Source organism: Jaculus jaculus, chromosome 2 (genome assembly GCF_020740685.1).
Source record: "Jaculus jaculus isolate mJacJac1 chromosome 2, mJacJac1.mat.Y.cur, whole genome shotgun sequence".
Classification (NCBI taxonomy): domain Eukaryota; kingdom Metazoa; phylum Chordata; class Mammalia; order Rodentia; family Dipodidae; genus Jaculus; species Jaculus jaculus.
In genome coordinates this window covers 51,360,650-51,374,280 of record NC_059103.1, presented here as the reverse complement: position 1 = coordinate 51,374,280, position 13,631 = coordinate 51,360,650, and the positions used below count along the sequence as shown (strand labels likewise).

At 37.1% G+C, this 13,631-nt stretch overlaps 1 protein-coding gene across 4 annotated transcripts in view; it reads left to right on the top strand.

Moving 5' to 3' along the window:
• The window catches only part of Ankrd12 (ankyrin repeat domain 12), a 194,569-nt gene that overhangs the window by 83,212 nt on the left and 97,726 nt on the right, over positions 1–13,631 (top strand). For 3 of the 4 annotated variants that reach the window (XM_045142703.1, XM_045142700.1, XM_045142701.1), the window contains exons 4-5: positions 5,319–5,387; positions 9,923–10,069. In XM_045142703.1, coding sequence (XP_044998638.1) covers positions 5,319–5,387; positions 9,923–10,069 — 216 coding nt within the window. The remainder of the gene's footprint in view (positions 1–5,318; positions 5,388–9,922; positions 10,070–13,631) is intronic. The other variant, XM_045142702.1, reaches the window with a different exon arrangement.

Genomic DNA, 13,631 nt, shown 5'->3' with positions numbered 1-13,631 from the left:
ATCTGATTATTTCTAGGTTGTACTTTAGCCCTGAACAAGTCATTTCTTACAACTTACATAAACTTGAATGTTTGATATAGATTTGTGACAAATTTTTTTTCTTGTACAAAATATTAATAATAGTAAGCTGTTAATAAAAATATTTGACCCAGAAAATTGTTTATTCTGAGTTTACATACAGAGATTTATATCTCACTTGTATATTTTTAGTTTGTTTTGAGGTATGGTCTCACTGTTGCCCAGGCTGACCTGGAACTCATTTTGTAGCCCATGCTGTCCTTGAACTCACACTGATCCTCCCACCTCAGCCTCTAGAGAGCTGGGACTAAAGTGTTCTTCACCACACCTGCCTTTAGCAAATTTTAATAATACCAATATGATTTTCACTCTGAAAACTTAAAATACTCAACTTTCCCCCTATACTAGTAGGGATCAAATCTAGGGCCTCACACATGCTTGGCAAATACTCTATCATAGTACATCCCCAGCCCAGTACTTATATTTGTGTGTTTCTTTGTTTTGTGTATTTTGTGTACATAGAATATGTGGTATTATGGTGTGTGTATATATCATTAAGCATGTGTATATACAGATAAACATGTACCACAAGAGTATATGTGGAAGCTAGAGGAGGACTTGTGTTCCCTTCTCTATCTTCTGCACATTTCCTTGAGACTGAGTCTCTCTCTTTCTCAACCTGCAGTTATGGGATTGTTTGCTTGGTTTTTTGTTTTTTAGTTTTTCGAGATAGGGTCTCACTCTAGTCCAGGCTGACCTGCAATTCACTGTGTCATCTCAGGGTGACCTTGAACTCACTGCAGTTCTCCTGCTCTGCCTCTCTAGTTCTGGAATTAAAGGCATGTGCTACACCCCCCACCTGCTTGTTTTTGTTTTTGTTTTTTTTTTGTGGTCAGTGAGCCCTAGATACATCAGTCTCCAACCCCACCCCCCACCCCCAAGGACTAGGTTACAGATATATGTGGCCATACCTAGCTTCTAATACGGCTTTTGAACTCAATAGGTCATCTTGCTTAAGCAGCAACCACTCTAACTGCTGAGCCATCTCCCCAGCCCCAGAACTTAAGATTCTGAAATATCCTTTGTTAATACAACCTTAGAAAAACCTCACTTCTTTTCAAGATAGGGTCTCACGCTAGCCCAGGCTGACCTGGAATTCTCAGGATAACCTTGAACTCATAGCAACCCTTCTACCTCTGCCCTCCAAGTGCTGGAATTAAAGGTGCCACCACACATGATGAAAAACCTTAGTTTATTTTAATTTTTTTTGTTGTTTATTTTTATTTATTTATTTGAGAGTGACAAACAGAGAAAGAGGCAGAGAGAGAGAGAATGGGTGCACCAGGGCTTTCAGCCACTGCAGACGATTTCCAGATGCATGTGCCCCATTGTGCATCTGGCTAACATGGGTCCTGGGGAATCAAACCTCGGACCGGGGTCCTTAGGCTTCAGAGGCAAGTGCTTAACTGCTAAGCCATCTCTCCAGCCCAAGCCTTAGTTTTTAATGTACACATTTAGTAGACCTTTTGTGCATTTTTTGTTTCAGTTTACATTAGAAAATGGTTTTAAACAAATCTGTGGTATTTTTTAAACCAAGATTATTATTTCTTGGAGTGATTAAGAAATTTTATGCTTTATTTTAAGTTATACTTTTGCTTTTCTAGAGAGTCCCTTCTAAAGCATGACTTTCCTCATCCTTAAGTGATATTCCGAAACCATTACTTAGCTGATAAGAACTGTGATTAGAGTCATGTGCTAGATAATAATAATGTAAACAAAAACAAACTACATATTCAGTGGTGGTCTCTAAGATGATATCACATAGCTAGATGTTGTGGTTTATGCCTTTAATCCCAGCACTGTGGAGGCAGAGGTAGGAGAATCACCATGAGTTTGAGGCCACCCTGTGGACACAGTAAGTTCCACATCATCCTGGGCTAGAGTGAGACCCTGCTTCAAAACAAAGGATTATAACACAGAGAGAGCTACTACTGTGACCATCTTTGTTTGTGTAAGTACACTCTCTGATGACTGCATAGCAGTGGATCAGCCAGTTGCTCAGAGCATCCTTATTGTTGAGTAATGTACAAGTACATGTGACTTTAGATACATAGCCAAGAGGCCTTTCTCGTGATTTTTTTTTTCTTGGAAGTCCCTTTACATTACCCAATTTTATTTTATAGTGACAGAAATATTTCCTTTTTTAAAAAATATATTTTATTTATTTGAGACAAAGAAAAACCGAGAGAATGGGCACGCCAGGGCCTCTAGCCACTGTAAATGAACTTCAGACACATGTGCCCCCTTGTGCATCTGGCTTACCTGGGTCCTAGAGAGTCGAACTGGGATCCTTTAGCTTTTTAGGCAAAGGCCTTAACCACTAAGCCCAACAGAAATATTTCTAATCGTAGTTTGAAGTAGAGATTTTTTTTTTTTGTCAAGGTAGGGTCTCATTCTAGTCTAGACTGACATAGAACTTACTCCGTAGCCCTGGCTGGCCTCAAGTTCGCAGTGATCCTCCAATCTCAGACTCCTGAGTGCTGGCATTAAAGGCATAAACCACCATGCCCAGCCAAGATTTTGATAAATCAAATATCGTTGACATTTTTGTTGTTGTTGTTGTTGACATTTTTTAGGAATAAAGTTTCAAAAAAGTTCATGAGGCATGGTGTCTCATGCCTGTAAACCCAGCACTCAGGAAGCTGAGGTAAGAGGATCAATGTGAGGTCCTACCCTACAGTGAGACCTGGCCTCCAAAATAAACTATAATTTGTATGTTTCTGTCTATATGTGCATGCACATGATACTAACAGATACAAACAGATAAAACTTGACAATAACAGGACTTTTTCACTGTAGGAACTACTAAACCTGGTAGATGTATTTTTGATTCATAACAAGTAAATTTTGTAAATCCTGAGCTAGGGGAAAAAAGACAGGCAGGGGAAAAAGAGAGCATGATAATAGTATTATTCTGTTTATATTCTCTCTGAGCAGGGAAGTTCTAGTACTGTCTGAGCTGAAATGTGTAGTTTTTAAAATTATTACTGTTGCATGACTTTTTCAGTTAGATGAAAAATTAACATCTCCCAAAGTGGGATTCTATAGCATGAGTGACTCATTCTTGATGAGTCAAGTCAGTTTATTAGGGGCTATTTACAGAGTTATGGACAATAACAGGCAGTTACATCTTCTTGAAGTGTCCTGTCTCCCAATACATACTAAGCTCTCTTTCATATGGCTTTAAGTCTACAGTAAAATAGATGAGTGTCTAGGTTTAAAACATTTCCTAGTACAGGTTCAGATAATACCACACACAGACAAAAACAGACTTAGAAAACCATTACTTACTACTGTTTGTTTTTTTTTTAATAAACACTATACTTTCTTAAATAAAAGTAACTGGCTCACTGTTCAGATAAGACTTGGAAATTAAAAGGCCTAATTTGAAGTGATGCTAGTGGGTCCTTGTAACTGCCTCATCAGACTGTTCATTCTGAATTTCTGTTATTTCAATGAATCATTCTTACATCATTCCAGTATCAATTCCATGTTGTCTATCCTGTCAGAAAATTTCCCAACTTATGTCCTACAAAATAGTAAGAAGCCAATATGTACACTGATGCATTGATTTCCCCCCCCCCCCCATGGAGGCATAAAAGCAACTACTTACCTAAAATACATTTCTGGGCTGGAAAGATGACTCAGCATTTAAAGGAACTTGCTTGAAAGCCTGACAGCTTAGGTTACATTCCCCAGTACCCACATAAAGCCCGATGCACAAAGTGGCACATGCATCTAAGAGTTTGTTTGCAGTGGCCAGAGGTCCTGGTATGCCCATTCTCAGTCTCTTATATTCATTCTTTGTCTCTGCTTACAAATCAATAAATAAAATTTTAAAGGGATGTCTTATACCTACTACATTAATTGTCTTTATCTCATATTTTTAGCTTTAACAATTAGCTGAGCAATAGAAGAGGACAGCTAAAGTTCTCCCATGGCCTTCTACATGAATACATAGGGTGCCTACATAACATACATGTATATACCACACAACATATACTATACACACATGCAACAACAACAACAAAAAAATCCCCCCAGGCGTGGTGGTGCACACCTTTAATCCCAACACTCAGGAGGCAGAGGCAGGAGGATTGCCGTAAGTTCAAGGCCACCCTGAGGCTACATAGTGAATTTCAGGTCAGCCTGGGCTAGAGTGAGACCCTACCACAAAAAAAAAAAAAAAAATCAAGAAAGCCAGCCAGCCAAGCATGGTAGCACACACCTTTAATCCTAGCACACTCAGGAGGCAGAGGTAGGATTGCCATGAATTGAAGGCCACCCTTAGACTACATATTGAATTCCAGATCAGCCTGGTCTAGAGCGAGACCCTACTTCAAAAAACCAAATAAATAAATAAGAACCCCTGAGCTTTTTAGACCTATCTTTAAAATATTGAGTAGTGTGTTTTGAGAGTACTTGTTCTCTAATTTGTTACTTTTTTCTCCCAAGACTTGATTACTTATAGCCAACTAAAATCATGAATATTGTATATAGTAATGTTTCTAGAGAGTAAAATTATGTGTCACTAAATTGAGACTGTGAAGATGAGAATAAATATTGTGAGTTAAAATGGCATATTGTTTAAAAGTAAAAATTGCTGATCTGACCATATTACCAAAGTGAGCTCTCCATATTCTTGTTTCTGTCATGAGTCGTTGGGTGAAAATCCATATTCTTAAGTGGTAAACTTGACTTAGGCTATTTGTTTGCTAAGATATCTTTAGTTATGATCACAGTAGTAATTCATACCACTTGAAATGTATGTAGGTTATAGAGAGGTCTGGTCTAGGATGATACTACAGTCCTAAATGGGTTCTGTGTTCAGAATTCATTCAGCCCTCATACAACAATAAGCTTGATTCAAGTTTTCAAAATAATTTTTTATGTGGAAACCAGTGATATTTCCTCTTTTAACATTATTGAGAAATTGAAAAAGAGATATATCATCAAAAGAGATGGTATATTTTAATAAGAAACATATTATCTGTTATTGAAACTACATGGTTATATTTCTCAACTTTAAGATATTCTAATTGAAGAAACAAGCATATTAAGTGTTGGCCAAACCTTTCTTTTAAATGTCCTTTGGCTTTGCTTTAAAGTTAATCTTTTGGGAAACCATTGATAGGTCATTGCCTAACTTACTAGTGATCTTTTGAAAAATGTTGATTTGTTGAATTCTGCAATTCCCTTCGTATGCCTTGTCTTTTTTCCTGTCTCTTCTCATTCTGTAGATTCAGACCCAGGACATACAAGTGAAAATTGGGGGGAGAGACTTATATCTTCTTACAGGACATACTCAGGTAATTAGATTATTGGGTGTTCCTTTTCAACCAGTGGTTTTTGTCACATTTACATTTGAGTAGCATACAAGTAACTTTTTTTTTCAAACTAGCTTATATAGGTATCTTTGGTAGAATGAATGAATTATTTGAGTTCACCAAAATGTTGAGTTACCCACTGTATCCAACATACACTGTCTGTGAACATAGTAAGAAGGATTGCTGTAAACCTCCATATAATGTTTTGTGTAGTATAATATGGGGATACTATTAAGTTAAAAAGTAACTTGAAAGTCAGCCGGGCGTGGTGGCACACGCCTTTAATCCCAGCACTTGGGAGGCAGAGGTAGGAGGATTGCTGTGAGTTCGAGGCCACCCTGAGACTCCATAGCGAATTCCAGGTCAGCCTGGGCTAGAGTGAGACCCTACCTCAAAAAACAACAACAACAACAAAAAAAGTAATTTGAAAGTCAACACCTTCTCTGGCATTGCACCTTAATATGATCCCTATAGGAAGAGTCCTCAGGTCCTTAGTCTATTTTATTGTAACTCCTTTTATACCAGATGTACTGGTTTTGACAGAGTGTCATCTTAATCCTCAGTCATGTGATTTCTTTTTTAAAACACATTTTTTTCTCACTGAATTCTTTCATCTTCATTAACTGTTGCCCAGATTTAATTTAACCATAAATAAATTACAATACCAGGTTACCTGGAAAAATGTCCTTACCATCAATTGAGACTTCATTTGGCTATGGTGCTAGTTGTTAGTAGTTCATAATTGCCTTAAGTAAAAGAATACATGAAAAGATACAAGCACTGTCCTTCTAAGACTATTTTCTAGTATATGAAAACTAGGTATTTTGATTGCACTTTTTGGAAATTGAGCTGACATTCTTATCTCTGAAGTTATGAAAATGAAAATATATATAATAATATAATATATATATATATATATATGTATATATATAGTATAGTCCTTGGATATTTGTGTCTAGTTTTCAGCATATTGCTATGAAACTATTTCAGTTTCATAGAGGTTGGGGAGATGGCTCATGGGTAAGAGCTTTTGCTATGCTAGCATTACAACCTAGGTTTTATCCTCAGCACCCACATAAAAAGCCAGGCATGACCATGCATGCCTGTAACCCCAGCACTGAGGTGAGCAGAGACAGGAGTATCACTGAGACTCACTGGTTAGCCAGTCTAACTGAAAAATGAAAACCTCCCAGTTCAGTGAGAGACTCTGTCTCAGGGAAATACAGGGCAAAAAAGCAATAGATGGATGTCCTCTGGCCTTTGCATGTATGCTCGTGGAGCACACATGTCTGCACACACATACACATATACTGCTTGTGTGCATGCATGTATGCAAACACACACGTACACCAAAAAACCCTGAAGTAACCTTCTGTTTGGGATATACTTCTTATTTACTTTATAAATTTATGGAGCTGTGTGGTAGTGATGTTTTTGGTTTTATGAGATAGGATCTAGGTCTAGCCCAGGCTGACCTGGAAATCACTGTGTAGACTCAGGCTGGCCTCCTAGGCCTGGGATTAAAGGCATGCACCATTTTTTTCATTTCTTATGTTAAACCATTTTGTTGGGAAATGTCTGTTCTTTAACTTTGAGACTCTGATAGGTTAATGAACTAAATACCCCAAGAAAAACTTTTGTCTCTTTTCTATAATATACTCTACACTTAATTGGGAAGTAACAATTTTCATTTTTGGTTTTGTGTTCTTTGAGGTAGGGTCTCACTCTAGTCCAGGCTAACCTTGAATTCAAGAGTCGCCTGAGTGCTGGTATTACAGGTGTGAGGTATCACATAGGACTGGAAAGTTACAATTTTTAGTGTTGTGTTTATTCTGGCAAGAGCTGAACAGAAAGCATTAGGTTTTCTAAATTGTAAGACTGGGACATCTGTGTTTCTGAAGCTCCAAATATTGTTTGGTTGATGTAAAGTCCATTACACTTTTTACTTTGAATAGTGTTAAATGAATCTCTTGGACTTTTCCTTAAAAATCTTTAAATAAGCTAAGTGGAGTTTAAGGTCTGTGTTAGACTGTAATCAGTGTTCATATTTGTTAGTATGTCTGTGCTTACATTGTTAGGACAAAAAAGTAGGGTTTTAGTTACTAGAAACTGGACGTTGGCTAACTTTTCCAGCTATATAGTATGTAATAAATTTTTTTAAACGGGATGGATCAGAAGAAAGTTTTTCACAGGATAGATCACAAATGTTCTTGTTGATTGCTCTAAGTTTGAAGAGTAGACAGGTTTGGTATACCTAAAGTCCTAGTGAAGACCAGAGGATTTCTACTTCAAGACAACTAGGCTACATTTCAGTTTTCAGGCCAGTCTGGGCTATCTAGCAAGACCCGGTTGTCATACCCACCCCACCCTACCTAAAGTTAAGGTAATAAATAAATAAATTTGAAGAAATAAACTTTGGAATATGGTAGTCTTTTGAAGAATGATATAATTATCTCAAACTAGCTGCTTTAAACCAGCCACTATTTATTTAACTTCATCTCATGGAAAACATGAATGGTCACTCAAAAAAAAAAAACTAAATACATATTGGGTACAGAAATACAATTTAAATTTGTTTTAAATATTTGAAATACTCCACTCCGTTCTTTTCTGAGATGTCATAACATTTTATTTGATTATTTAGCAGTATGTCTTTTTTTTTTTTTTTTTTTTTGCTTTTGCTTTTTGCTTTTTGCTTTTGCTTTTGCTTTTTCAAGATATGGTCTCACTCTAGGCCAAGCTGACCTGCAATTCACTATCTAATCTCAGGGTGGCCTCGAACACAAGGCTATCCTCCTACCTCTGCCTTCCGAATACTGGGATTACAGGTGTGTGCCACGGTGCCCAGTTTTCTTTTCTTTTTTTTTTAAATCTGTAACCAGGGTATATGTCACTTTAGAGCTTAACTTTCTTCCTTTTTAAAACATTGTATTAAAATACACTTGGAGGGGGGGTAGTAAGTTTTGTGAAAAGAAAAATAATGCATCTGGATGTTGTAGTCCATTTCTGTAATCCCAGTATTCCAAAGGCTGAGGCAGGAATATCACAAGTTTGAAGCCAGTCTACATTACAACCCTGTCTCACCCAAGAGAATGGAAGGGATATTGTTTTCTATTTACACATACTAGCAGATTTTACTTCTTTTCCTTGAAAAAATTTGTTTTTATTTTCTCTAAAATGCTCATAATGTTTAGGCTATGCTGGCTAACCAGTGAGCCCCAAAGATCTTTCTGTCTCCATCTCCCCAGTCTGGTGCTGCTCACCACCATACCCAGAATTTCTGTTTTTACACAGATACTGGTGATTAAGCTCAGATCCTCATGCTTGCAATGCCAGCACTTTACTGACTCAACTGTCTCTCCAGTCCCTATTTTTACTAATTTTTAAATGGTGCTTCTTTGCATGTATTCCTAAACCTGAACATAAAATTCGAGAAATAGATGTCTAGATTGGCAATAACCAGATCTCTGCATTTGCTTGCATTAGGTATCTTCATTGACTCCAATGGATTCCTCAAGGAAAACGAAAACGTATTTTGTATCTCTTACCTGAATAATCCAGTGTAGTCTGAGTTCTTTGGAAGTGCTCTTTGTGATAAAACAGACTTCTCTGAAAAAGGCTTTGAAAATTTTGGATCTTTTCAGGATCTCTGTTAACCCACACAGAATCTTCATCCATTTTAATGTTGATTAATATCATCCCATGTTCAAATATTTGACCAATCACTGCAATAAAAATGATTCAGAATTTTCTTTTCAGTACCTATTCTGTGTGATGAGACTTGAATTTAGCCTCTTGAAAGATTATAAACATCATTACTAGGATTAGGGGAATAATTTGAAGGAATATTAGTATTTAGGTTTCGCACTAATGCTAATAAAATAGATGTTTGAAAGTTAAAATACAGTTGGATTTATCTACAGGTTCAACCAGTCTCAGATCAAAAATACTCAGGAAAAAAATCTGCATTTGTACAAAGCAAGTGCAGAATTTTTTTCTTGTTAGCATTTCCTAAATAGTGCAACATGACAACTATTTATATAGCATTAATATTATTAACTATTGTAAGTAATCTAGAGACATTTAAAGCATAGGGGAGGATTTGCACAGGTTATATGTAAATACCATACAATTTTATCTAAGAGACTTGAACATTTGCAGATTTTGTTACCCAAGGGGGTTCTAGAACAGATCCCTTATGTATGACAAAGTACAATTGTACTAAGGAATATTTGAATTGTTATTTTAAAAGTTAACTTTTAATAAAACAAATACTTAAAACACAGATACTACTAGTAACAAGTTTCCAAGTGCCTGAAAACAGTAGAATCAGGAATCTATTTTTCTAATGCATTCAGGGAAACAATTGCTTCTATAAGTCCAGCATTCTTTTCTGGCTACTTCTAACTCATACATCATACACATTTCCCATTGAATACCTAGCATCCACCAAAATGTTGTCTTATTTTGAGTAATTACATTTGTTTTATAGTCTTCATATTTATTAATAATTTCAGAGAAAGAAGGTCCAGAAAAGAAGAAAACAAAAAAGGAAGCTGGAAATAAGAAGTCTACCCCAGTTAGCATCCTTTTTGGTTATCCACTCTCAGAGCGAAAGCAGATGGCACTTCTTATGCAGATGACAGCAAGAGACAACAGTCCAGGTGATTGGTGTCTACCATCATTGAGTCTGTGTGTAGTTTTACTTTACCTTGGCTCAGTGTAGTCTTGTGTTTAACAGTTAATGTTTGACTAGTTCCTATTACCTTTTCTTGGATCTAATCAGAATTACTCAGAGTATCTGTTTGTAACTTTCTGATTATTTGTGTGGCAGTATATTGAATACTCTATTGGGTTACAGGCTACATAGGAGCATGGCTCTTTACCCTGATTAGGAATTAAGTAAATAATTGTTTAAAAAATAAATAAAGCTGGGCATGGTGGCACACGCCTTTAATCCCAGCACTTGGAAGGCAGAAGTAGGAGAATCGCCTGTGAATTCAAGACCACTCTGAGACTACCTAGTGAATTCCAGGCCAGTCTGGCCTAGAGAGAGACCCTATCTTTAAAAAAAAAAAAAAAAAATTTAAATGAGTAGCTGGGTATGTTGTGCACACCTTTAATCCCAGCACTTGGGAGGCTGGGGTAGGAGGATGGTTGTGAGTTTGAGATCACCCTGAGACAACATAGTGAATTCCAGGTCAGCCTGGGCTAGAATAAGACCCTCCCTCCAAAAATAAAAACAAAAACAAAATATTGTTTGTTTATTCTCCCTGTCTCTATCAGTAACCTGGGCAAAGCCTGTAGTTAAATTAAAGATGTTTACAAAATAAAGATATTTCATAAGTGAAAATGTTTCTTAATCTTTCCCTATAGGTAATCACTGTTGAGAGTCTCTTGTTACTTTCAGGGATTTTCTAGGCATAGACATACTGATGTCTTTTGTTTATTTCCTTTTGCATGCTAGGCAGGTATTGTAATAGTGAGCTACATCTCCAGCCCTCTGCTTGCTTACTTTGAGACAGCTCTCATTAAGTTGCTCAGCCTAACCTTGAACTAAATAGCCCTGAACTTGCAATTCTCTTTGAGTAGCTAGGATTACAGGCCTATACTGCTGGGTCCAGCTGAGATTTATATTTGTTGTTGTTACAGGGTTTTTCCATGTAAATAAGATTATACTGTAATGTTAGTCTACAGTTGGTTCTTTTCATGTAAGAATAATTCCTAGTTAATTTATAAATATGTACAGAACTAATAAAAAAAATTAGAAATAGCAAGTCATTGTGCAGATGTAAAGTTTAGGGTTGTTTTACCCATTTCATTAGTCTTTCAATTTTTAATAAGATCAACAACCTATGTTTTCTTAAGTAATTTTACTACCAAAAATATAAAATTCATTCAATGGATATTTTTGGTTTCACTGTATATCAAGAAATCTTTTAGGGGCTGGAGAGATGGCTTAGTGGTTAAGCACTTGCCAGTGAAACCTAAGGACCCCGGTTTGAGGCTTGGTTCCCCAGGACCCACGTTAGCCAGATGCACAAGGGGCCACATGCATCTGGAATTCGTTAGCAGTGGCTGGAAGCCCTAGCGCACCCATCCTCTGTGTGTGTGTGTGTGTGTGTGTGTGTGTGTCTGTCACACTCAAATAAATAAATAAAAATGAACAAAAAATTAAAAAAAAAATCTTTTAGGCACTTCCTTGCCAAGCCTGCTGGCCCAGGTTCAATACTTACATTAGTTGGATGCACAAAGTAGTACATGCAGAGTTGTTTATCTCAACAAGCACCCATATTCCCCTCCATAAAGAAAGCTAAGCAGAGCTGGGCGTTGTGGTGCATGCCTTTAATCCCAGCACTTAGGAGGCAAAGATAGCAGGAGTGCCAAGAATTCAAGGTCAACCTGTGACTACCAAGTAAATTCTAGGACAGCCTGGGCTAGAGCAAGACCCTACCTCAAAAAAAAAAAAAAAAATCTAAGCAGTTGAGATATGGTACTGAAGAAGATAAGTCTAAGTAAAATAGAGTGTGTATTTTATTTTTTTAATGTTTTATTTTTATAGTTGAGACAGAGAAAGATACAGAACTACACAAGTAGAGAGAGAGAGTGGGTGCGCCAGGGCCTCCAGCCACTGCAAACGAACTCCAGGTGCATGTAGTGTCCCCCTGTACATCTGGATTATGTGGGTCCTGAGGAATCGAACCTGAGTCCTTTGGCTTTGCAGGGAAATGCCTTATTTGCCAAACCATTCCTCCAGCCTGAGTGTGCATTTTAAAGAGCAAATTTACTGAGATAGTATACTTGAAAATCTAAAAGGTCAACCTTTAATAATGCAATATGTCATTTTGCAAGACTGGTGACAGAAAATTACATTCCATAGGTTTATTTATTTTTCTTAGAGTAATTGTTTCCTTCATATACTTGTAAATTTTTAGAATTTATTGGCTAAGAAAAGATCCCACCTCAGTGGTTCTCAAATTAGGGAGAGGATTCTGGATAGCATCTAGTTTAACTTTCTTGGGATTTTTTTTTTTTTTGTCCCTCCCTTTATCCCTCACTCCCTTCTTTCTTCCTTACCTTCGTTTGCCTTCCTACCCTTCCTTTCTTTTCCTTTTTTTTTTTTTTTTTTTTTTTAAAGTAGGATCTCACTCTAGCCCAGGTTGATTTGGAACTCATTCTCAACCTGTAGGCTTGCCTCAAACTCAATGTACTACCATACCCAGCTACTTTTTTGGGTTTTATTTATCTTTTTTTTTGTTTGTTTGTTTGTTTGGTTTTTGTTTTTCGAGGCAGGGTCTCCGGCCCAGGCTGACCTGGAATTCACTATTTAGTCTCAGAGTGGCCTCGAACTCTTGCTGATCATCCTACTTCTGCCTCCCGAGTGCTGGGATGAAAGGCGTGCGCCACTGCGCCCAGCTGTTACTTACTTACTTACTTACTTACTGACAAGCAGACAGAGAATGGGTGTGCTGGGGCCTCTTGCCACTATAAATGAATTCCAGATGCATGTACCACTTTGTGCAAATGGCTTTACATATGAACTGGGGAATTGAACAGGGGCTACCTGGCTTTGCAAGCAAGTACCTTTAAATGCTGACCCATCTCTCCAGACCACTTTCTTGTTTTGAATGTAGAAACCAGAACAAGAATCAAAAGATGGGAATCACCACTCAGCCTACTTTTGAATACTCCCATAGCAGGGAAACTCAACCCCCAGGAACACCTTTGTAGATACTGTGAGAGTCTTAAGAGCCACACCTAACACCTCAAGCCCCTACCCTGAAAATATATAACATCAAATCAATTGATACAGCTAAGAATACCCAGCTAGCTAGAAAATCCAAGCATTAACTTAATCCAAGATGCAAAAACATATACATTATAACACAAGAAACACTAAAAAGCAAGATGATATAAATCCACCTAAAAGTATTAATGCATCAGAAATGACCTCCAGTGAGAATGAGTTAGAGGAAATGCCTGAGAAAGATTTCAAAAGAATGATTGTAAATATGTTCAAAGAGGTCAAAGAACAAATCAAAGGAATCAAAGAGGAAATCAAAAAAGAAACAGGACACCAATTTAATGAAATAAAGAAAGCAATACAAGACATAAATAAAGAAATAGAAAAACCAGTCAGAATTACTAGCAATGAAGAACACAGTTAATGAAATAAAAAACTCTGTAGAAAATCTCACCAGTAGAATGGATGGAGGACAGAATATC